General features: G+C 37.4%; 1 protein-coding gene and 1 non-coding gene across 18 annotated transcripts in view; both read right to left on the bottom strand.

Moving 5' to 3' along the window:
• Positions 1-4,618: 4,618 nt before the first annotated feature.
• The window catches only part of SEC31A (SEC31 homolog A, COPII coat complex component), a 71,210-nt gene continuing 49,322 nt past the window's right edge, over positions 4,619-26,506 (bottom strand). For 11 of the 17 annotated variants that reach the window (XM_042936045.1, XM_042936056.1, XM_042936055.1 and 8 more), the window contains 8 exons: positions 26,157-26,283; positions 24,244-24,585; positions 17,451-17,489; positions 15,761-15,819; positions 14,238-14,501; positions 11,595-11,714; positions 6,271-6,342; positions 4,619-5,207 (listed from right to left, as the gene is read on the bottom strand). In XM_042936045.1, coding sequence (XP_042791979.1) covers positions 5,028-5,207; positions 6,271-6,342; positions 11,595-11,714; positions 14,238-14,501; positions 15,761-15,819; positions 17,451-17,489; positions 24,244-24,585; positions 26,157-26,283 — 1,203 coding nt within the window. In that variant the 3' untranslated portion in view covers positions 4,619-5,027. The remainder of the gene's footprint in view (positions 5,208-6,270; positions 6,343-11,594; positions 11,715-14,237; positions 14,502-15,760; positions 15,820-17,450; positions 17,490-24,243; positions 24,586-26,156; positions 26,284-26,506) is intronic. The other 6 variants (XM_042936054.1, XM_042936059.1, XM_042936057.1 and 3 more) reach the window with 3 other exon arrangements.
• On the bottom strand, positions 7,869-7,975 carry LOC122218784. The gene has a single exon (XR_006202114.1). It is a non-coding gene; the product is annotated as a U6 spliceosomal RNA (small nuclear RNA).

Here is a 26,506-nt window from a genome sequence, read left to right as displayed (position 1 = left end):
TGACTCTTGATCTCAGCTCAGGTCATGATCTCTCGGTTTCGTGAGTTCAGGCCCCACGTTGGGCTCTGTTTTGACACTGTGGAGCCTGCCTGGGATTCTCTCTCTCCTCTCTCTGCTCCTCCCTCCCTTGCGCTGTGCTTCCCCCCCCCCCCCAAAGTAAGTAAACATTAAAAAAAAAGAAAGGAAATAGAAATATTTCCTCTATTTCACAAGGCTTCTGAAGCCATCTCCCCCTCCCCCCTCCCCGCTTGCACATTAACCCATTGATACATAAAAGGTGGTTTAGAAAGGTCATGGACCAGGAAATTATAAGACAGCAATAAAAGCAGGAACAAGCTTACCTGATGAACAATAACAATAGCCTTCTAAGTCTATGGAATATCAGCCAAAAATTGAATTCAAATTCTACAGGGAGTACAACTCCATTAAAATGAAGATCTTAGACATTATGGAGTAATGATGTTTGTACAAAGTCATTCTAGGTGTTTCAGACTAACAACATTAACATTGTTTGCTAAATAAATACTTTAGCAGATTTCTGGAAGCATGAATCCAGAATGCAAAGAACAGGTACCAGAGTTTTATAAAAGTCTAGTTCCCTTTGCTGGATTTTACTAGCTTTTTCTAGATCTACACCAACCACCTTAAAATCCACACATCCCATTCCTCCAAGAGGGGGTAAAAAGGCAAACAACTGGACAAAAAATGATACAATGTGACTTCAGTCAGGCTTAGATGCGCACTATGCAGCCTGGTTCATAGTTCATAAATGACTGGTTCAGTTACGAAAGCACTGATGCTACAGAAATGTAGATGAAACAAGTAGTATACTGGGGAAAGTGGAAATACAGAGCTAATTTGATTGCTTTTTCTTTGTAATCTAGTTTGGTTGAAAGATTTGGGGTATTCATCCATAAGACCAAATAGTTAAGATTTTCTGTGCATACATGAAAAGATGCTCAACGTCACTCCTCATCAGGGAAATACAAATCAAAACCACACTGAGATACTACCTCACGTTGGTCAGACTGGCTACAATGAACAAATCAGGAGACTATAGTGCTAGAGAGGATGTGGAGAAACGGGAACCTTCTTGCACTGTTGGTGGAATGCAAACTGGGGCAGCCGCTCTGGAAAACAGTGTGGAGGTTCCTCAAAAAATTAAAAATAGACCTACCCTATGACCCAGCAATAGCACTACTAGGAACTTATCCAAGGGATACAGGAGTGCTGATGCATAGGGTCACTTGTACTCCAATGTTTATAGCAGCACTTTCAACAATAGCCAAATTATGGAAAGAGCCTAAATATCCATCAACTGATGAATGGATAAAAAAGATGTGGTTTATATATACAATGGAATACTACTTGGCAGTGAGAAAGAATGAAATCTGGCCATTTGTAGCAATGTGGATGGAACTGGAGAGTGTTATGCTAAGTGAAATAAGTTAGGCAGAGAAAGACAGATACCGTATGTTTTCACTCATATGTGGATCCTGAGAAACTTAACAGAAGCCCAGGGGGGAGGGGAAGGGGAAAAAAAAGTTACAGAGAGGGAAGGAGATAAACCATAAGAGACTCTTAAATACTGAGAACAAATTGAGGGTTGATGGGGGGTGGGGGAGAGGGGAAAATGAGTGATGGGCATTGAGGAGGGCACCTGTCAGGATGAGCACTGGGTGTTGTATGGAAACCAACTTGACAATAAGTTACATTTAAAAAAAAAAAAGATTTTCTGTGCATAGACAGTCCCTTTTACTCATAGAGTAATTTGAGATGCTACTTGTGACATCTTTAGCATTTGATGAACACCCACAGATTTGTCAGGGGTTCTATCTGGGAATGCTGCCATCACAGCAGGGGAACAACAAAATAAAGAGGGGAGCACACATACTTATGTACGCATGCATACACGGATGTGCACACACTATTTGCTCAATCTTCATGACAGTTCCAAACGAAGTCTCCACCACAGCAGAAGAGTCAACAGTTGGCCTTACAGTCGCTCTTAGGTGAACACAATTCTGGCTCAGGAGACAAGTGGTTATCAGTGTTAACCAGTCATCATCCCTCCCTTTACCTTTTAGGCAGATGTTAATCAAGGTACATCTGGTTGCCCAGAACTCCATTGTATCTTTTTGTCCTCCAGGATACATAGGAGTTTTCTGAGGCCAGAGGAATATATATAGGCTCACTGGGCTCTCAACAGTCAAGCATAGAGCAAGGTGTTCCCAACTTTTCCCTGGTGCCACACTATTAAATAAACAACTACCTCCATCAGCTATGTATGCCATTACATATAAAGATTCTCAAATGAGGCCTAAGAATACATCCACCCCACCAAGCACAAAGGGCCGTATGAAGAATGAAGAGCAGGTGCAATATTAAAAAGCACCTCCAGGGGCTCCTGGGTGGCTCAGTCGGTTGGGCCTTCGACTTTGGCTCAGGTCATGATCTCACAGCTTGTGAGTTCAGGCCCCCGCATGGGGTGCTATGCTGACAGTTCAGAGCCTGGAGCCTGCTTCAGATTCTGTATCTCCCTCTCTCTATGCCCCTCCACTCATGCTCTGTCTCTCTCCTTCAAAAATAAATAAACATTAAACGAACAAACAAAAAAAGCACCTCCCAAGGGTGCCTGGGTGGCTCAGTTGGCTAAGCTTCCGACTTCAGCTCAGGTCATCTTACAGTTTGTGAGTTCCAGCCCCCCGTGAGGCTCTGTGCTGACAGCTAGGAGCCTGGAACCTGGTTCAGATTCTGTATCTCCCTCTCTCTCTTCCCCACCCCTGCTTGTGCTCTGTCTCTCAAAGATGAATAAACGTTTAAAAATTTAAAAAAAAAGGAAAGCACCTCCCAGAGGTCTGATACCTCTCCTGGCCACACCCAGCCCCACCTACCAGTTTCCCTCACACCCCTTTCCTTGTTTTAAAATTAAGTAGGTTCAAAAAATATAAAGCACACCAACAAAGGGGCAAAACTGAAGGAATTTGGGATTCAGGATGAATTGATTCATCACTATACACAAAATAACCTCAAGGGTACAGCTAGAACTTTCCCAAACTAAGTAACAGATCCACCACATCATCGTGTAAGAGTAACTTTATACAGAGGTGCCTGAATCGTGCAGGAATACAGTGCAGTGTCATTGGAGTTGAAAATGTTAAAAACAGGCTCATTTACAAAATCAAGTTGAAGTTTTTTTCTCTACTTTTATAAAAAGAAAACTTTTTGAAGTTGTTCTGCTTTTCTTCAAGAAAACAAAGTGTGCTCTTTCCATAATCTAGTATCTTCATACTTCACACAACACAGTGTTTTGGGTTCAGCTCTTCTTACCACCATCCATTTACGTGAAAATTCTCCAAGGTTATAAGCCACGTGAAAAAATGCCTCCACTGTGGGAAAAAAATTATCACAATGCTGTATTGAGAAAGGAGAGGTAATGGCTGCTCAGATGTCAGTGGCAAATAGTTTTTTACCCTCTACTTGTAAAATCTTTGGGGTTGGCCAGGACTCCACTGCCACGTACTTTTCTTTCTCTTTTGGGAATTTTTTTTTTTCTGAAATGCTGCCAATGATGCTATTATCCTATCAGGGTAAATGTGCAGCCATAACACAAATTGTAATGTAAGGGCAATAGATGAAAAAAATTACTAGAAGCCAACCTGCTGTTCCCATGGAGTCTGGGGCTGACACTGCAGTTGGGGACCAGGTCCAGAAGGTCAAGCTGTGACGTCAGTGAGTCACAGAACTGACTCAGACTACTCAACTCCCAGGAGACTGAAGGGTAGGTGCCCCAGTATATCACCCCAGTCCTGAGGCTCCAATGCTCACACATGCTATCAAGGTCCTCCTTTTTAGTTATAAAACTATTCTGAGCTAAACAATGAGTGGTTAATTTTTAAAAGAGGGGTTTAATTTGGCAAGTAGGGAATCCCAGCAAAAGAAAACGAGAGGCTCTTGCAAACTATTTCACTCAGGACATACAAAGCCTGATGAACTACTCTTACTGGAGCTACTCTTAATCCTTGAAACAGCAACTCTATCTCCATAGTAGTCACAGTATTTATTTTCTAGTTTTCCAATCTACTTAGGTAAAATTACATAATGTAACAATGAAGAATTGTTAGTATTTAATTCTCAAGATTCTACGGGGACCATTATCTTTTATTAATCGCACTGTTCTTAAGACAAAATTATAATAAAATCACTTGACAGAAAAACTGGCTGATAAATGTCTTCCTTTGATTCAGGAGGCTGACAGAAATTAAAGTTTTCTTTCTAAACTTAAACCTCAGAATTCTGGGTGACTTTTAAAAAAATGGATGAACGAATTTCTAAATATAAAATGGAGATAATTCAATCTTAAAACTCAATACTAGAAACATTTATTAATAGAAGAAAGTCCAATGAATTCTACAGAATGAAAATGCTCAGTCTTTTCCAATAGATACTTAAAGCTAGTGATCCCACTTTTCATTAATATTTGCTAAAATCTATGTAACACCTTCTAGATTTAGTTATTTGTTCAGGACTGGAATGAAGCCAAAGACACAAAAAAACAGGGATTAAACTAACCTGTGAGCAGCTGTTTTGAAAAAAAAAAGACTACGTACACATAAAATAGGATTACACACTTTAATCTGATTGACATGGAGGAAGTAGGGAGGATGTGAAAGAAATTTAGTTTTAGCTCTGCTTTATGCATAACCAGATGCTTCTTTCCCAAAAAGTATACTGAGGTTTTAAAAACCACATTTGATCAGAATACTTCAGGAAAACATACTAGTGTAATCCAGGAAATACACTATTTGCAGAATAGGAAAATCGTCATGGGCAATAAAAGATTAAAACAAAAGAAAGCACCTGGGTTTTGAGCAGTTCTAAAGTGAGTATATCTGCAGGAATAGTGTAAATGCTCTTGACTGGCTGCTATGGAAACATGCTAATGAGGATTGGTCCATATCTTAACATTTTTTAAAATATGCTTCTTTGGAAGAATGGCAATATGGGCTGGGAATAAAGATGTCCTTTCAGACACCCAGCTTATTGGCCTGGGTGAGAACGACTTTGAGAACTGGCATGAAAGCTGAGGTCTCACTGAAGTTGCTGGTGCTAACTATGTGGGTATGGATGGTCAATCCTTCTGAGTAGTTTCGAGTTTCAATGCTCCTCGCAATGTTGTGTAAACCATTGATGATCGTGGGTGAAAGCTGAAATAAAGGTAAAATCAAGAGAAAAAATTAAATTAAGGAAGAATTTCCCATAAACACTGATATTTAAAAGGAACTTAAAATAAATATTATAAAAAAGCAAATAAACCATTTAGCATTTCTAGAAATAGTTTCTTGGACCAAGCAACTCTTTAAGTTATAAAGCAGAACCATGACAAAATGATTTATGTAAGGAAACTATTATGAATTATGAACATGTATAAGCCAGGTTTTTTTGTTTTTTTGGTTTTTATAGAAATGAAGCCAGATTTCCACCCCGAGCTGAAATGCTAACATCTTCCTCCACTTAAGAGCTTTACTTCTTCAATTATTTTAGATATAGCCTCATACCTTTTAAAAATTTTCCCATGTATATAAAGGAGTTTAAAAATTCTTAGTCACTATATCTCAGAGTAAGGACCCTATTTATTCTCAAACCTTGTCTACAATAGAGATCTTGAACTTGTGGCCTACCTGCATGTGTAGGACAATAGTTCTTACCAGGTACTCAATTTATCAATTCTCAACGGTTTTTTGTAATCTTACCATCTCTTAAAACCATAAAATCTATAGTTTCTGTCCCCCATTATTTGGCCTACATGCCCATACTTTTGAGGGAAGAATTTATTTTGGATCAGTCCATGGACCACACCACTTCTACTGTTACATCAACTTCCTTTGGTTTGGTTCTTGTGAAATAAGTGATGGGACTCATGTGAGGGTAGGGAAAAGAATGCTGAAATGGAAACAATACAGGACATATATAATGAACGGAAGACCAGCTACCCCAGGGCCACTACAAGTCAGTATGTATTTCTACTCTTTGTTACAAGAGGAGTTAAAACTATACCCCTGCCTGACAAACACATACTCTCCCTCTCCCCACTACCCTCCCATCCCCAATAAATGACATTTAAGACTCTAGCTAGAGAAAGCCCATTCTATAACTGTCACCACAATTTTATCACCAAATACATTACATACGTGTGCTGGTGAGATGCTCATTTACTAGCTACTAGGAAAAAATGATTATCATAGATCCTTCTTTTTCCCACAAACTTACTGTCTGTTCCCTAAGTTTATCATATAGAAACTCCAAGCGTTTGCTGGCATCATCTAGCTTCCTCTTGGTTTGCTGCAGGAGAGGAAAAACAGATGATGTTATACTTGAACGTTAACTTTAATCCAAAGACTTTGCCTTAACTCATTTAACTAACCCTGACACTCATCATGCTGAAAGCTTCATTAAAAAAAAAAAAAAATTTTTTTTTTTTAACATTTATTCATTTTTGAGAGACAGAGAGAGACAGAGAGCAAGCAGAGGAGGGTCAGAGAGAGAGGGAGGCACAGAATCCGAAGCAGGCTCCAGGCTCTGAGCTGTTAGCACAGAGCCCGATGCGGGGCTCAAACTCACAAACTGTGAGATCATGACTTGAGCCAAAGTCACACGCTTAACCCACTAAGCCACTCAGGCGCCCAGCTTTATTTTATAAAGAAACAGAGGCAACTATGAACCAGAAACCTGAAAGACCATTACTGAAAGAGTTCAGTAACCTATTAACGGGAGGGTCGGGGGAGAAAGGTAAGAGGATAAGGGGCTTCCTTCTGGAGTGCAAGATGGAGTAGTGGTGGATTTCACGTGGACTGCAAGCTCATCTGACAAGGTGTGTGCACGTATAACTGCACTATTCACAAAAACAGGAAGGGCCATCTGGAGGAGCAGTGCATCATTGTACACCAGAAAAGAAGATCTAAGGACAGTTGTTGTAAATTATGGGTGCTAGCAGGCTTACACAGAGGTGAACTGGAATCTTATTTTAACCTTTATACTTTAATATTACTTGTACGCTTAGTCCATTTGATAGTTAATTCTGCTTCTTTCTGAGCTGTTAGAACACCAAGAAAAAGAGAAAATTATCTTCTGGTGGCTTAAGATTACTAAGACGGAAGTAGTAAAATGAGTTCTTAAATTAAGGAGTCTTCCTACCTCCCAATCCACGTACTAGAAGTCCAGTGACAGAAAACTATTCTAAAACTAAAATTACCGGCTTCAATTACAATGTGATTAACTTAATGACCTACATTTTGCAGTAACCTTAGAAGTGACACTGGTCTTCAATATTTATTGAGTGCCTATTATTTGCCATGCTTATGTCTCATGGAGCTCAGATTCTATTGGGTGGGAAAAAGATACTAAATAAATAATATGTTGTACATGAGATGGTGATGAGTGCCAGGAAGGAAAGCTAACAGTGTGAAGGGCTAGAAGCGCTGGAGTGCGGGCGGTAAAGAAAGGTTGGAAAGCTACTGGGACACGGGAGCAGAAGCCTGGAGCAAGTGTGCAGTAAGCAATGCAGCCACGTGGGAGCAGCATTCCAGGCGGAGGAGTGCTGGTGCGTGCTGGGTATGCTGCAGGACAGTGTCAGCGTGTCACAAGAGGAGAAAGGAAAAGCTCGGAGCTTTTCCCCATCATGTATAATGTTAGTTGTGGGTTTTTCATACATGGCCTTTATTATGTTGAGGTACGTTCCCTCTACATCTACTTTGTTGAGGGTTTTTATCATGAATGGATTTTGTACTTCGTCAAATGCTTTTTCTGCATCTACTGAAATGATCAGATGGTTCTTATCCTTTCTCTTGTGGATGTGATGCATCACATCAATTGATCTGTGAATATTCACGGAACTGCATGTCATCCTCAGGCAGGGGCCATGCTGATCTTCTCTGTACTGGTCCAATTTTAGTATCTGTGCTGCCGAAGCGAGCAAAGATTTATCTATGAATACTGAACCACCTTGCATGCCAGGAATAAATTCCACTTGATTGTGCTGAATGATTTTTTTTATGTATCAAAATCCCAACAGCATTTTTCACAGAACTAAAACAAATAATCCTAAAGTTTATATGGAACCACAAAAGACCCCAAATAGACAAAGCAATCTTGAAAAACAAAAGCAAAGCTGAAAGTATCACAATTCTGAGCAAAGCTGTAGTATGGTACTGGCACAAAAACAGACACATAGATCAATGGAACAGAAGAGAAAACCCAGAAATAAACCCACAATTATATGGCCAATCCATCTTCGACAAAGGAGGCAAGAATATGCAATCGGAAAAAGATGGTCTCTTCAACAAATAGTGTTGGGAAAACTGTAGGGCAACATGCAAAAGAATGAAACTGGACCACTTTCTTACACCATACACAAAAATAAACTCAAAATGAATTAATTAAAGACCTAAATATGAAACCCGAAGCTATAAAAGTCCTAAAGAGCATAGGCAGTAATTTATCTGACATCAGCCATAACATTTCTCTAGATATGTCTCCTGAAGCACAGGAAACAAAAGCAAAAATAAACTATTGGGATTACATCAAAATAAAAAGCTTTTGCACAGTGAAGGAAACGTTCAACAGTTAAAACTAAAATGCAACATACTGAATGGGAAAAGATATTTGCAAATAACCTATCTGATAAAGGGTTAGTATTCAAAATCTATAAAGAATTGGTACAAACCCCAAAAACAAATAATCCAATTAAAAAATGGGCAGAAAACATGAACAGACATTTCTCCAAAGAAGGCACACAGATGGCCGACACATGAAAAGATGCTCACCACCACTCATCACCAGGAAAATGCAAATCAAAACCACAATGACATATCACCTCATACCTATCAGAAAGGCTAAAATAAAAAACACAAGAAACGACATAGTGTTGGTAAGGATGTAGGAAAAAAGGAACCTTTTTGCACTGTTAGTGGGAATGCAAACTGGTACAGCACCTGTGGAAAACAGTATGAAGGGTCCTCAAAAAGTTAAAAATAGAACTACCCTACAATCCAGTAATTGCACTAGTGGGTATTTACCCCCCAAATACAAAAACACTAATTCAAAGGGATACATGCATCCCTATGTTTATTGCAGCATTATTTATAATACCCAAATTATGGAAGCAACCCAAGTGTCTATCAATAGATGAATGGATAAAGAAGGGGTGGTATGTGTATGTATATATACATACACACACATACACAACGGAGTATTACTCAGTAATAAAAAGAATGAAATCTTTGCTATTTCCAATAACATGGATAGAGCTAGAGGGTGTTATGCTAAGTGAAATACGTCAGTCAGAGAAAGACAAATATCATATATTTCACTCAGATGTGAAATTTAAGAAACAAAACAAACTAGGGGCGCCTGGGTGGCTCAGTCGGTTAAGCGTCCAACTTTGGCTCAAGTCATGATCTCACAGCTCGTAAATTCAAACCCCATGTCAGGCTCTGTGCTCACAGCTCAGAACCTAGAGCCTGCTTCAGATTCTGGGTCTCTGCCCCTCTCTCTGCCTCACTCTGCCCCTCCCCTTCTCGCACTCTGTCTCTCTCTCTCTCTCAAAAATAAACACACAAAAAAAAGAAAAAAAAAAAAAAAAAAAACAGAACAAACTACCAAAGGGGGGAAAAAAAGCGAGACAAACCAAGAAACAGACTCTTCACTATAGAGAACAAACTGATGATACCAGAGGGGAGACACGTGGGGGGATGGGTGAAATAGGTGATGGGGATTAAAGAGTACACTTATCATGAGCATTGAAAAATGTATAGAATTGTTGAATCACTATATGGTACACCTGAAACTAATTAAAAGAAAAAAAAAAAGAGGGCAGAGGAAGAGATGAAGCTATTAAGGATAACATTAGAAACTAAGTCATCTGGCAAAATTGCTCTCTGTTGTATGAACATAACTAAAGTGAAAATAGGAATACAACTATACTGTAAAAATGATTCCAGCTATTTGTGAGGAGGGGACCTCTTACAGTCCCCGCTCAAAGCTAGTATCATCTAGCTTCCAGTAGGAGCCCTGCCCCAATGTGGAGGAGTCACCTAGATGGGATAGCATATTAGGGCCTCTCCCCTAACTAGGTACAGGAATTATAGAAACAGTTTGTCTTTTGTGGTTCTCATCTGGCCCAGGCCTCCTGTGGACCCAGAACGAAGATAAGATGTTGACCTAGAGGAGTTTAAAGTCAACAAAAATTTATTGAGTTGGGCTGGGTACCATGTGCCTTCTCAACCTCTCTATACTGACTCATGCCTGAAGGAGGGCTGGAGTCTTCCTTCATTTTTAGTTTTGAATGACTGTGTCCTATTTAGAGGTATGCACAGGGGACAGCGTATACTAGGCCATCTGCTTCATCTGCTCTCTGTTCCTAGCTCAGTCTTTCCATCACTTCCAGAATGCTAGGCATGAAGATTTATGATAACCTTTCCTTGCTTCTGCTTTCCTGACACTTTTAGTACAGGGAACTGCCTTCCAAAAGACCGGAAGAAAGTTGCACATATTAATACTCAATGTTTGATGAAACAACAAATTCCAGGAGCTGTTTTTCAAGCAGACAAGTGGCCAGTGGCTAAATAAACATATTCAATGTTTGCTGGCAGAAACTGAGATTTCATCTAAAACAAGGCAGCTTTGTGGAACTTTTGTTGTTGCCAATACACAGGCATCCTCTAGGTAAACTAAGTAAAATCAGTTGCTTTAACTATGAATATGACTCTATCGAAATCAATTCGAAATTGATTATTTTTAAGATCTTTGCAAAGTTACATATAAGATTATCTGCCTACTTTTAAAAGCTTTGAGTAAGCTCAGAAAGAAATCCCTAACCTGAATTTTTTATATACCACCATTCTGTTCTATTTATGTGCCAAACATGAGGTCTACTGATGAAAGGCAATGCGGCACAGTGGTTGACAGCATAAATTCTGGAGCCAGACTGGGTTTGAATTCTGGCTCTGACCTTGGGTGTTACTTAACTGCTTTTTGTCTTAACTTAGTCATCTGTAAAATAAAGATGACAGATCTACCTACCCTGGGGTTGTTGTAAGGATTAAATAAATTTATATATAAAAGAAATTAATTATATTTTTATATGTAAAGCAAAGTACACAAGTGCTGATTTTATTACTATTATACAAACTTTTGCAGTATATTGTAGGACTTCATACAATTACAGAAGAGCTCTATAAATGATTATTAAAAAAAATTTTTTAATGTTTATTTTTTTTAAGAGAGAGATACAGAGCATGAGTGGGGGAGGGGCAGGGAGAGGGGGAGAGAGAGAGAGAGAGAGAGGGAGAGGGAGAGGGAGAGAGGGAGAGAGGGAGAGAGGGAGAGAGGGAGAGAGGGAGAGAGGGAGAGACAGAGACACAGAATCCAAAGCAGGCTCCAGGCTCCAAGCTGTCAGCACAAAGCCCGATGCAGGGCTTGAACCCACAAACTGTGAGATTATGAACTGAGCTGAAGTCAGATGCCAAACCAACCAAGCCACCCAGGTGCCCTGAAGATTATTTTAATTAAGCAAAATATGAGAAAAAAATACATACAGGATCTGTGGCTGAGGAGAGGCAGCGCTGAATAAGATCCTCAAATGTGGTCTTTAGAATGAGGTGCTCATCTGGAATAGGTTTCTTGGTAATTTTTTCTGTTGGCAAAGACTGCACATGCTGGAAGAAATAATAGCATAAATGACCAGAAATGACCAAAAGCTACCTATACGCAAAGCCCTGAAACTCTGTGATAAAGAGAAACCAGCTAACTACCTTGTAGACAGGCTGTGACAAATTAACATGTGAAATCCCTTGGGAGAAGTAGAAATGAAAATCAAATATTCAGTAGAAGGTACAGACACTCCTCCTACAGCTTTGATTTTGAAAAACAGAATTGGATATAAAGAGTTTGATGAACTACGGAACATATGTTGATCACTATTGAATGTACCTGAGGGGAAGGAGACTGTAGACCTATGCCGGTAGGAAATAAAAGGGCAGTTACAAAGCTGGCTAGTTAGAGTGCCTGCTTGCTCTGCTTGTTGGCTCATTTTTGTTTATCTTTCCATTCTTATGTTCTTTGATTTATTCTTGGAGGTTGGTAACTGGGCTATTATCAAACTGCAAGATTAAGTCAAAAGTTAGGATAGAAGAGACCATGATGTTACTGAATGTACAGATGGAAAAACAAAGAAGGTATGTTTAAGTGTTTAGGGTTCTGATTTATTAGTACATTCATTCAAAAAATATTAGGCAATTATGTTCTAGGCACTGGCTATGTATTTGTGAGCCAATTCAGAAAAGATCTCAGCTCTCTGGCAGTTTTTAGCTAAAGGAAGGAAAAAGAAGTTTTAAAATGTCATACAAAAAGCAAGTTTACAAATACTTACATCTTAATGAAAGATGTTACTTGAACAAAAAGTAAAATAATAAAATGCCACAAATACCTGTAAAATAGCAACTGCATTGCTATTTTATAAGCTAATAAATTAACATTAATGGAACCAACAGGCAATATAACTGGAATTTAACTGAGGGGAAAGTTCTCTTCAGGAAATTCTATTAGAAAGACAAGTAGGAGTTAACTGGTGAAATGGGGAAGTTAGAGTGTCAGAGAAAGAATGTGTACAAAGGAAGGACCATGATACAAGAGGACTAAAAGGAGGCCAGTGTGGCTGAAGCAGAGAGACAGCAAGGAGGAATATGAAGCTGAAGGGCTTCCAGACAATGTGAAATAATTTGGTCTTTATCCTGAGAACAATGTTTTAAACAAAGAGGAGACAAGACCAGCTACAACGATCAAAGTCAATGCTTGTACACCAGTTAGAGGCTCCTGCACTGCCAGAGACTGGAAATGAAGGCAGCATGGGTCAGATTAGAAGTGTATGTGGATAAAGGATTTGAGAGAGATTTTAAAATAATATCAGCAAGATTTGGGGATAGATTTGAAAGAGGGATTAAAGGAAAAAGAGTATAAAGATGATTCCCAGGTTTTTGGCTAGATTGAATATGGATTATGATGCCATTTTACTGAAATAGGAAACACCAAAAGAAGATCAGGTTTGGGAGGAAGACTATGAATAAGGTTGTAGAAATGTTGAGTGTGAGGTGCCTTGGAGGCATCTAGGTGGGCAGGTAGCTGGCTATTATGGCCTGGCTGAACATATACATCTGTGCAAGCTCTCCCTTTCGATGGTAACTGAGGTTCTGGTCTGGGTGAGTATTGCATGAGCACCTAAAGTCTAAACAAAAGTGAATGGCTGGGTAGCTTCCCAAACTAGCATAGACTTGTAATAAGAAAAGAAAAAAAAAGAAAAGAAAAGAAAAGAAAAGAAAAGAAAAGAAAAGAAAAGAAATTAACAATGCATCTTTGTAATTTATATTCCTATGGAAAGAAACAACTCCTCCCACCTCCATCAAAACACTGGTTTTCAGAACGCCACTTTTAATATTTAGAAATTCCTTAGGCAGAACTATCTCTTAATAGTAAAGCACACTCTTGTGATAGAGATACAACCTTTATAAATTTGACTTCAATGAACCAAAGACAAAAACAGAACTAATTTTATACTTTGTGCAGGGATTTGTTTCACCTTCACATGCTGAACTTTGACCCAAACTCTTTACTTTTCACAAACTGATCAAAATGTTCATCTTTGTATGGTTAAGTCAGTTGTATCTGATTTTTCATCGTCTAGAACCGTGTCAACTAGCTGTTTATATTGTGAATAGCAACTACAAATTTATATCTCCAGCTGAAGATAAAGCTGTATATTACTAGCTCTTATACATACACAAGAAATGATATAACTCATTACATTTTTATTTTAGATTTTAAAAGGAAAACCCTTTGGAAATAGCTTCTGCTTAGCAAGCTTGGCTGAAAATACAGATTCAACTAATCTTAAATTGTGGGTACTGATTAGGTCAAATGAAATACAATTGTCAAGTTAGTGTAAACATACACGAGCAATTATAAAAGCCTCTTCTAGAAACTTTATGGCCATGTAATTGAAAAATAATATCCATCCATGATCAATCTTAAAAAAAGGGGTTACTATTTTTTATTTAGGTTGTCTTAATTGAAACCAAAGTTAGATGCTCATTAATAAAGGTGTAAACAGAAAAGTTAACACATTAAAAAGAAAAAATGAACTGAAATAGAGCCATCTCCTCATTCCATTAACACAGATTTGTTACCTGGATGGTATTTCCAATAGGAGCCCCTGGGGCACCTTCAATATTGGGCTTTGAGAAAGATGGTGGCATGCCTGGTTGACCAAGAGGTTGCTGTATGCCATGGAAGGTCTGGCCACCTGGAAGATGTGGCTGTGGAAATGAAGCTTGGCTTGACAGAGGTAAAGGAGCTGAAGGTTGTTGCTGCAGCATCTGTGACTGGGGGTCACCCAAAGGGTTCATGATTGGTGATGTGATGGGAACAGGAGGCATAAAGTTTTCTGGTATCTTTTAAAAGAAAGAAAAGACACTAAGCATAAGAAAAAAAGGTACAATTTCCTCACCTTTAAATAAGGTTTAAAAAAATTTTTTAATAGTACAATACTTTTTTAAATGAAATTTTATGCAGAATTCTACAGTAAAACGTAAAAGTAGAGCTAATCTGGCTCAGAGGGGTGGGGAACTCAAAACTGGACCTCTCAGTTTCCCCTTTGCCTTCCACACTTACCCTCGTATGGGGAGCCAACACCTGGTGTTTTTGAAAGAGGAAATCAAAGTCTAGAGAATTATATCTAGCAATAGTGGAATCAGATAATGTGTGTTTATATTTAATGTGACCAAGATGTAATACCCTTTTCCTAGATCACTAAATAGACATTAACTATCAATTCAATCATATTTAAAGTAGTAGATTAAATTCAATCTCTGATTATTATTAACCTAAATTTGGGGTTGTTGTTTTTTTGTTTTTTTTTTTTTGCTCATTTAGTGTCTCCCAATTTTATTGTTATGACCTCTCCCTACTATATTTGAGAAAAGGACATCACGGTGAGTAAAAAAAAAAAAAAAGTAGAAATGTTTGGGGAGAAAGAAGAAGAATCTTAACTTCTGCTTTAATGGCTGTCAACAGTTACTGACATTTAAACAACGCTCAGCTACAAGGTGATTTCTTCATTCATACTATATGTGATAAAAAAAAATAGTCCAAAATATAATTACCAAATTCCTGACTATTGTTGGAACCCCTAAAAGACATAAAAATCACTGGAAAATTTTGTTTCCTATTCTTTGAAAGAAATCTGTTAGAAATTTACATCTTATCTTCTTCTTTTTAATGTTTACTTATATATTTTTGAAAGAGAAAGACAGAGAGAGAGAGAGAGAGAGCACGAACAGGGGAGGGGCAGAGAGAGAGGGAGACACAGAATCTGAAGCAGGCACTCCGAGCTGTCAGCGCAGAGCCTGACATGGGGCTTGAATTCACGAACTGCGAGATCATGACCTGAGCCGAGGTCAGACGTTTAAATGACTGAACCACCCAGGCGCCCCTACATCTTCTCTTCTAAAGGAAGTTAAATTCACACCACTGTACTGTTTTTAAGTTTCTTTCCTTCCCTTCATGGAGAAGATGCAAGCTGAAATGCACTTTAAACCTATCAGTCAGTAAGCTTTGCCTTCAAAAGGATCAGTGAAAGGTGGTATGTTCCAGGTGGCTACATAATTAAAGAACCTCTGTAGGCAACTGGATGGACATCTTTTTCTGGTACCTTCTTCTTCTTGGGTACTCTGTTCAAAGCTGGAGGATCATTCCAACCATTCTGAGGACCTATAACAGATAATAAAGAGCATTTTCCTTTAGAATTCTGAAAAGAGGACAACTAAATTGTATCCATCACATAGTACCTTCAAATTCTGCCTTAACTAACCTGAGGATAACCATCACAAAGGTTTTACCAGCTCAGGTGTGGGGATCACTCTGTAGCCCTGGATTCACAAACTCATTCCCTCAAATATTCACAAGGTCTTGGCTTAGGGAGGCAAGATAACTTGACATTATTTCCATTGAAAGTGAAAGAGCTGTACTAAATTTAGGGATGGTGAAGTGTTTATGTCTATATTGGTGTATAACTTTCAAATCAGTTAAGAATTCTCTTGTAATAAAGAAAAAATAAATCACCTGAATCTGCTAAAAAAACAAAAACGTTGATGTATTCAGCATACTAAAAAAATAAAATAAAAGTAACAATCTCCTACTTCCCAAGAGAGTAATTTAATATAAGCAATTGAACATAAGCAAATTATCCACATGGTAGAAACAGTGTCAAAAACAAAAACAAAAACAAAAAAAACAGGTCCCAATTACACAACACCAGCAATTTCATCATCCTTCCCTTAAGAGTTACTTATGAAGTATAAAAAAAGCATTCAGGTATCTGTGATAAGATTTTTTTTTAATGCCACAAAAAAAAATTCCAGATTGGCAGCAAATATAAAATTAAACTACTGTCAACGTTAGTAAATTTCCTCTACACGCACCCCCTGCCCCCAAATCTTCATCTCAAAGTGAAAAACAGACATCAGTAGCAGAATTCATTAAGTATCTTAATGCCAGTATGTTTAAAGAAAACATGCCAGAAATAAAGATAATTTCAAAATCAAAATATAATCATTTTACATTTCATTGAATTTTGTGTATGTTGTATATTTAAAGACCAAAAATTACTCCTCTTTTAACAAATTAAACATTCTTTCAGTATTTTACCTTTTACTTATTCTACTGATATCCATGATATGAAATCACAACAAAATTGCTTAGACGAAAGAACCTGTGATCCATACATAATGTCATAGAAACTTTTTAAAAAATAAGATCTTCTAACCAGCATGTACTCATTTCCCTTGATTTTTTAAAAAGTTTATTTATTTTTAAAATTTATTTTACCCAATGTGTGGCTCAAACTCACGACCCCTGAGCCAGCCAGCCAGGCATCCCTCATTTGCCTTGATTCTAAAAATGGAATTAATTTTCTACAAGTTTACCAGGAGACAGAATGCCAAAAGAGCCTCAAAACATTGAAGAGCAAATCACAAAACATTAAACTACATGCTGCTATCTGCTTAACAAATTCTTAAAGTTCTGGGCTTGCACAGAGAATCATTCAAATCTCTCTCATCACCTTCTAATCTTATTCATAGCTAAGACAATCTTGATATGGTCACGGTCTTTATGATTATATAAAATAGACGACTTTAATGATTTAAAGCTACTGGTGTCACCATGTTAATTCAATCAACTCTAAGATTTGATTTGATTAAGAACCCAAATTAAAAAATGATACTGATCAGATTCCGAATATCATCAACTTTGAGGTTCACATGCATTATTGTGAATGTCCATTCATTAACTATATTTAATGATTGAAAATTTTCCAGAGGTATATTTTATAACTAATTCACCTTCCAACATAGGTGCCTGGTCTTGCATAGACTGATTTTCTGCAGACAAAATGTAAAAGTCACTTAAACAGTATTATCATGAAAAACATTCTAAACTTATTTTGTAATTGCTTCTTCTCCCTCCATCAAGCCAAAAAAGAAAAAACTAATTTTATAAAGGAAAGAAACTTTTTAGTCAAGTCATGGGAAATGTCTTTTATCTAATTAAGAAAGTAATCAGCTTTTGGGTAAATTGAATTCATCTAGGTTGTGCCAGATCCAATTAACTCTTAAACATTACTTTTTTTCTCTTCCTGTGCTACATGTCTCTTTTAAGAAAAAAATTTTCCTGCCTACTTGAAATATTTCCCTGTTTGCATGGAATTTTTTTCTACTACTTGATCAGTAATATCACTGTGTGTGGGGGGAGAGCGTTTGGTACTATTTAAAGCTGTGAATCAAAATCAGCTGAGAGATCGATCTTGTTAAACTGCAGATTCTAATTCACACTAAGTACAGGGAAAGGCCTGAGATTCTATTGTTCCAGCTAGCTCCCAGGTAATGCCAATGCTGCTGGCCAAAGCACTCTTTCAGTGGGGACTTAAAGAAAAATGGGAGGCTTTAGCAAGGTGGTGCCACTTTACTGCTAGATTTAGGAGGCAACAGGGGGCTGCACCCTGATGAAACTGTAATTTCATGTAATTCATGTCACACCATGAATATAAACATAAATGAGAACAGGCCCAATAAATATGTAACCATCCCATATGGTCTTTTCTGTAAGAATATATGGATTTGTAGACTGTTTAGCACAGGTCTTTCAGAAACAACTACATCTCTTAAGAGAACTGAAGTTTCTGGCAGTGGACATGAAAAGAAAAGGGTGAAAACTAACACAGCAATGCCAAAATTATCAGGTATTATTATCAGATATTCAGGGTCAGGCCAGGCCCAGCCTCAAATCAAAAGTATGCAGTGGAGGTATATTATATGCATATGTAACTTACGAAAACTGAACTATCTTCCTTTGGGGATAGAAGAACCAAGAGAATATAGCAATTAATGAGTTCAATTCGGTTTGAGTTCTACTCAAGAGGCACGTGCCTCAGAGAAATTGTGAGGTGGAGAGGTACCCCATAGCTTGCAGTTTTCCCTCTAATCTCTCATAGCAGTGACTTAAGCCCTGGGTATTAAAGCCTGGGAGGGTATCCGGAGATTTCAAAAACTGTAAGCACAAAAAGTTTGTGGAGCAACTTCACACAACCCTTTTGTAAAATGACTCCAAATTTATGATGAAATCAAATCAAATTCAAAATTAGGAATGACAATCCAAATTAGAAACAAAAAGACTTGCAGCAGGAGTATATAGCCAGTGGGGTAGCTCACATAACTTGAGGGTGGAGAATGTCTTGTTGAATAGAAAGTAACAATTGTACAATAATCAAAGTTCTCCCCCAAATATATGCCTGACTCCTCCCAATGTCAAACCATGCAATATATTTAGCCATTTTTATTTCAGCCCAGATAATCCTTGTTCAAATCTCTTATCAATTTAATGCAGTTTTGTCTCAGCTATAATTCGCTTTTGAATTTTTTCACTTTTATGTCTTTAAATTGTTTAAATATGACTTTTTTTTATTTAAAAAAAAAATTTTTTTTTAACGTTTATTTATTTTTGAGACAGAGAGAGACAGAGCATGAATGGGGGAGGGTCAGAGACAGAGAGGGAGACACAGAATCTGAAACAGGCTCCAGGCTCTGAGCTGTCAGCACAGAGCCCAACGCGGGGCTTGAACTCACGAACCGCGAGATCATGAACTGAGCCGAAGTCGGACGCTTAACCGACTGAGCCACCCAGGCGCCCCTAAATATGACTTTTTAAAAACACAGCTAAACTGACCTCTGTAAATACGCTTTAATAGCAACCTTAGGTAAAGCAAACTACATGAACAAAATAAATGTCTCTAGGAAACAGTATTACGGAGGTTCATTATAGATATGCAAAATTATACTCTTGGTCAACATTTTTAAAAAATCAACATAGAACAGTCATTGAAAATAAATCAATACAGCATAATCTAATCTTAGACATAATTCTCCCATAAAACTATAAAGAGAATCTTTTTTACTTTTTCAAAAAACTATAAAATGAAGATAGATCTCTCTTTTTAAAACATGACATGACTTTAAAGGCATGAAAAATATGGTTCATGGTGTAATATTAAGAAAAAATGTAAGATGTAAAATTGTGTGTGTATATATGTGTATTATGATCTCAATTCTTTAAAAATAGGGGCACCTGGGTGGCTGAGTCGGTTAAGCATCTGACTTTAGCTCAGGTTATGATCTCACAGTTCATGAGTTCGAGCCCCACATCAGGCTCTGTGCTGACATCCCAGAGCCTGGAACTTGCTTCAGATACTGTGTCTCTCCCTCTCTCTGCCCCTTTCCTGCTCACACTCTCTCAACAATAAATAAATGTTAAAAAAAAAAAAAAAATACATGCACACAATGAGATACTACCCATTAGAATGGCTAGAATTAAGAAAAAAAACAAACAAACAAACAGAAAACAAGTGTTGGTGTAGATGTGGAAAACAGTATAATGCTTCCTCAAAAATTTAAATACTGAATATTGAATTTGATCCAGCAATTCCATTTCTGGGTATGTATGCTAAAGAACTGGAAGCAAAGACTTGAACAGATATGTGTATACCTGTGTTCAAGTAGCATTATTCACAGTAGTTCAAATGTCCACATGCAGATAAATGGATAAACAAAATGTGCAATATAATACAGTGAAATATTATTCAGCCTTAAGTAGTAAAGAAATTCTGATACATGAATATTGGAGAGCGTGAAATAAGCCAGTCAAAACAGGACAAATATTGTATGATTCCACTTATATGAGGTACCTAGAGTAGTCAAATACAGAGAGAGAGTAGAACAGTGGTTACCTGGGGCTGGGGGAAACAAGGAGTTATTTAATGAGTACATAGTTTCAGTGTGGGATGATGAAAATTTCTGGAGACAGATAAGTGGCAATGGTTCTTCAGCAATGTAAATGTACTTAATGTCACTGAACTATACACATAAAAATGGTTAAAATGGTAAATTTTATGTTAGTATATTTACCACATTAAAAATATTTTTAATAGATGCATATAGACATACATAGATATATGTATATATGTGTACAAAAAGAATAAATAAATCTATATTATCACTGGTGGTATTTGGGCAGTAGAATTATAGATAATTTAAATTTTATTCTTTATAATATTTTGAGTCTTTAAAAATCCTACAGTGAAAAATTAATAAAAATCAAGGGAAAATTAATTTAAAAATTGAATATGGCATGTTACTGGAGATCCTTATCCACTTTAGTGTAGGGTTTAGTTCTCCAGTATCTTTGGGGAAGGAAGAAGGAACCACATGGTCCCACATATACAGGAGTGCAGCTGAGTAGCATCTTTACTTGAATCCCACTTCTCACTTGGAACGTTCTTAGGTATTCCAGCAGAAGCAAAATGTGCTATGCACTGGCTAAGATACTTTTCAGTGGATTCTTTATTAGTGCAGTGATATGAAGAATTCTGGCTAACAGACAATTTGAGAAAGAACAGAGCATCCTTCTCAACCCCCCATTTCCCCTATAAGCCTAGCATGTCACATTAAAAACAAGAGGGTCATGAAATTAAAAATTAAAGTTTAGAAAGATATGAATCCTTGAGGTCATTTTCCAATGACACAAGACAAAACAAGTACTTATAATTTGAGTAAGGAATATTTACGAAAATTAAAAAAAATTTTTCAGAACACTGTTCTATGAAAATATGTAACATTATGCCCCTTCAAGACTTCTATGTGACAAAGCATGAGACTATATACCTAAATTAAATTTTCCATGGTTTAATAAAATCAATAATGTTTACTCAAAGACAGTTTCATGACAGCCTGAAGGTCATTTTATCAGAAAATAATTTTTTGAGTAAAATTCTAAGGCCTTCATATTTGAAAGTGCTCTCCTTCAGTAATAAGCACAGATTAAATCAGGACGGGGAAAAAGTCATAGACAGTATCCTAATTATTCTAGAGAGTAAAACCATGCCTTTCAGCAGTTCAAACTCCTTCGTGAACTTTTCTGCCTACTGTATGAACTATCAATTTCTTGCCCTGGCATAAAGCTTTCCAAAATTTGGGCCAAATATAAATGTTCTGTTCCAACTTACAGCAAAGCTATGTGATGTTCACTAGAAATGTACTGTTCACTTCTGTCTCCCTACCTGTGCTTGGAATAATTCGGATTATAGACCAAACAAGTACCCATTAAGAATTTACTCAATGAATGTTCTGGTATTTGCAACATTAGTTTCTCTGAGCCTCAGGCATAATTTGGAGGCTCACGAACAGTTACAGGTCTTGCAAACCCTAGTGTCTGTCAAAATTATCCACTGGACAAATGGAATTCCCAAGTCCGATAGAGAACCATATGATATGAGACACATAAAAAAGAAGAGAAAATTTTCATTCACAATTATTTGTACACCGTAAACAACATTTTTAGGAAATCAAAAAATAAAATATGGTAAAATACAGGGGACTATTAACAGGCAAGAGGTAACAAAGCAGCTGGCTTAGAACATGCTGAATACTGAAAAATGTTTGCTTCTTCTTCCTATTAGTCACTCTGTTTCTCAGCCAGGTTAGAACATTCTGTTACTTTGTATATAAGCAAAGACTTTATCTCAAGGCCAAATACACTTTTGCTTAAGAATACCCATGCAAATATTTAACTTAGATGATGAAGTAACAAAATACCTAAAACAGTGTTGTTATAGGATTTTTGTAATTCTAACATTGATAACTACTTCTATGACTTATATCACGACTAGACCATCTGGTAAAGAAGAATGAACTTATTAGGCTTTATAGACTGAGAGACCTGGGTTTGTATCTCAACTTGGAGACTATCATCATGCAACCATGAGTTTAACTCCTAGGAAACCAAGTTTCCTCATGTCAATTAAAAAAACCTTATTTCTCTTTCTCATGGCTCTGATAATTAAATAAGAAAATATATGGCAAATGATGGTACATGTCCAGTGTATGTTCAGTAAATGATGACTCACCTCTCTATTTCCCTGCACCACTTTAAAGTGGGAATTTTCTGGAACTCATCTTTCAACCAAGAACTCTATTACCCAACTATTCAGAATAGATACTATCTTCACTATTGAGGTTTCAGAAGGTAATTTTTGAACTCTACAACTGAATTAGCACTCCTCTCTAAAATATCAATCTACTGAACTATTTATATTGAAAGTTACAGAAATTTTATTTGTGCAGTAAAGGGTGATAGAGATATTTGTGTGTGTGTGTGTGTGTGTGCGCGCGCGCACGCACACGTGTGCATGCATGTATGTGTGAGATTTTTGGTACTCTGGCCTTTATATATCAGAGAAGAAAGGTGATAGGTATATAATTCTGCATTCATGAGACTTTGTTAGAATAGAATATTTCTTCAATAGATCCTATTTTATAATTGTTTTCAGTAATTACAGCTACTGCTTAAAATATATATACACACACACACACATACATACTGGACGCCCCAGGAGCAACTAAAGTATTAGGAGCAAAGCAAGATTCATTCATCTCTTTGTTCCTTTAGTTCAAAAACATCGGTTATAATCTAAAAGGGAAACTATTTTCAAATACTAAAAGGCACAGAGCTCTAATTTTGAGTCAGGTTTTGTGTAATCACAGCCAACTTTACAGTCACTATCCCCAAATGCTTTAATGTATTAATGCATTCAATCTTCTTCATGAGCTTATGAGCAGGTATTAATATTCATTCTGAGGAAATGGAGGCTTGAAGAAGTTTAAGTAACTTACCCAAAGCTGGGGTACAAACCCAGGAGATTGAATTCCAAAGCCTGCATTCTTAACCAGTATGGTTAGTGGTTCCTAACCCTGATTCATCGATCCCTTTTTATAACACATGCCTTTGAGGCCCCTTTTGCTAGGGGCCAAAATGAAAACCAGATAATAAAACCTCCCCATAAAAAATTAATGTAATGCTCTAATTATAAAATGAGATAAGAATTTAGAAAACGTGTATCTCATTATAATAATAATAATTTAAGATTATGGTTTTCATTAGAAAACTTCAGGCATGACTACACTGTTAGACTATCTATCGAATCCTTGAAATTCCTAAACTGTCTGAGGGTGGTGCTGCCCTAATGAAGAATCGCTGCACTACTGTCCACAGACTTTCTACTTTTCTGCTCTCTCATTAGAGATCCTCTGTCAGAGTTGTGTTCTCTCACTTTTTTCCTTTAGATAAGCATATCCAGATCCCTCATCTTTATAAATAAACGTAACTATAAAATTATATACAATCACCATGTTTAATCTCCATGAATGGGCTTAAGGCACAAATAATTTAAAAAATGCTAAACTTCTCAATAAGAACAGAGCAAAGTTTGGCTCTAAAGAAATTAGTGTCAATTAAACCTAGTTCCAAACACCACTTATCTTGCCAATTAATTTCTTACCACTTATTTTAAGCTTAGTGGCAGATTATATACTCTTACCCTTTTGAAGCTCTAAAGTTTTCCTCATTTAGCAACTAAAGTTCATTACGGGACGATCACACTTTTAGAAATAGTTTCAGAATTTGTTATAAAAACTCAACACCTCAGATTACTCAGTTTACAAAGAGTCAGACATAATTCCCCTCCATCCACCCACGTGTTCATGAAAAAATAAAGGAGGGAGCCAAACCAAATCCCTTTCAAGCGCAGACCTGTTCTTTGCGACGCAGGCAGCTCACTGGCAGCAGGCAGTGTACCTGTTGTTCCAGGAGGCAGTGCATAAGCTGAAGATGATGGTGGAGCTCCTGGTCCGCCATGCTGGAAGGATGCTCCAGAGGAAGGGGGAGGAGGGAAAGAAGCAGCAGAGCTGGAGGTAGGTGGAGAGGCCTGGGGCTGTGTTGCGTACAGCTGAGACGGCCCAGAATAGGAAGAAGCAGAAGACATGTAAGGGGTGTTAGGGTAAGCGTTTGAAGCAGAAGGAGCAACGGGCTGCTGAGGTCGATACATTGTTGACCCCCCTGTTCCGAAGGAATACTGCTGGGCTGGTTGATAAGCTACACCAAGGAGAAGAAACAGAAATTTTAATTAGTTATAAGTTTATTGACAGCAACAAAAAACCAGTTGTCTCATTCTATGGAAATTATTTTTGTCATTATTATTAGAACAATAAGCTACCACCAAATATTAACCCTTATATGTTATGCTTTTGATGACTTGGATACCCTTAAATATACTAAAATATACCCATTGGATCAATATGTGAAATATGCCATCTCCAGACTGCTTCTGGCTATGAAAATCTTTCAATCATCAAACCCAAACACTGAAAGACCGACCCTTTTCTCAGACTTCCTGTGCCTGAGAAAAGACTGCAGTGACACCGACTAGCCACCAGATGGAACCATGCAGGAATTACACGTCCCAAGCACTCCCCGTTACAGTAAATTACAGGGACTTTGCTGGAGGCTCAACATCTCCTCCACCGGAAGAATTGTAGGGTAAGCACTATTGTTATGAATCAAATACCTTCTCCAACATCTAGTAAACTAATCAGCTACTCACATTGTGATTTTGAGCTTAGTTCCAGATTAACAGCCAACTCTCTAAGATCCCTGACAAAACAATCACTACATAGTATTTCATATACTATACACAGTTGGTTAGTAAGCATTCAGGCAGCCAACTAATGTTTTGATGCAAAGACCTGAGCCCAGATTAGAGAATATTACCACATTTTTCATGACCAAGGGTAGGTATGGACCTCTACAGAGTGAATCTACTAGAACTGTACTTGTTCTACTCTGAAGACAGCATTTTCATGAGTGAAAAATTGTGTCAAATCTGTATTCATGTTAAGTAAGAATATCCACTTTAGCATAGAACATGCTTATTAAGATTAGTTCTTACTAGGCAGTGGCCTCTTGCTTTTGTAATAGTTGTTTAATCATATAATTTTCTGCTTGGAGATTTTTTTTTTCTCTTCATGTAAATTTTAAAATAGTGGTGATATTTTACTTTATAAGTGCAAATATTTTCTAAAAAACAAAAGCCAATGGTGGGTACATGTTATTACCATACATTTGTCGAAATTCATAGAATGTTCAACACCAAGAGAGAACACTAAAGTAAACTATGGACTTTGGGCGATAATGACGTGTCAATGCAGATTCACTACTATAACAAATGTTCTACTGGGGTGCAGGCTGTTGATAGTCAAGCAGGTTGTACATGGGGGCAGGGGAGATATTGGATATTGAAATGTCCCTTGGAACCATTTTTCCAAAAATGGTTTGTGTCATCTTGCTGAAAGGAAAGAATATATAACAAAATCATTTCAAAAATTCTGTTTTTTAATACCAAAATCATGGGACAATTCACTGTTCTTAGTAATTGCTCAGGAACAGGAGCCAACTGTTCTGAATGGACTGACATAGGAGGCTGTTTCCAAGCATGCTAATCAGGGATGTCACCTAGGGAAACTGTGTTTCTCCCTCTCAAGTCCTACACAGTTCTTTCTTTACTTGTTAAAACTGATTTGATCATGGGTTTGGAGCTTTAAAGCAAAATGTTACTACATTAGGTAAGACATGCTGTTGTGCAAGGACTTCAGGGTCACACTACTTACGCTGTGGCTGTGGATAAGGTGGTACCTGGGTGTGCATGTGACCTGGAGATGTGGGAAGCTGAGCTGTGGTCGCATTTGGATTAACATTTCCGTGCATTATGAAACCTGGAGGTGGAGGATTTTCTCCCTAGGAAATGAGAATATGATAAAAAGGAGGATTACATTTGGAACCAAAAATCTTACCAGATGGATTTATAATCTCTGAAATGGAACTGTTTATTTTTTTTTTAACTTTACTGTGTAAGAAACACTGCATTTGCACATTCTGTCTTCTTTAGAACACATTTTCTGAGCAACACATTCTAAGTGATTTAAAGATCAGACAGGTCTAAAGTATTAATTGCAATAAA

This window comes from Panthera leo, chromosome B1, assembly GCF_018350215.1.
Source record: "Panthera leo isolate Ple1 chromosome B1, P.leo_Ple1_pat1.1, whole genome shotgun sequence".
Taxonomy (NCBI): Eukaryota; Metazoa; Chordata; class Mammalia; order Carnivora; family Felidae; genus Panthera; species Panthera leo.
The sequence above is the reverse complement of the archived record's forward strand: the minus strand, read 5'-3'. Positions and strand labels throughout refer to the sequence as shown.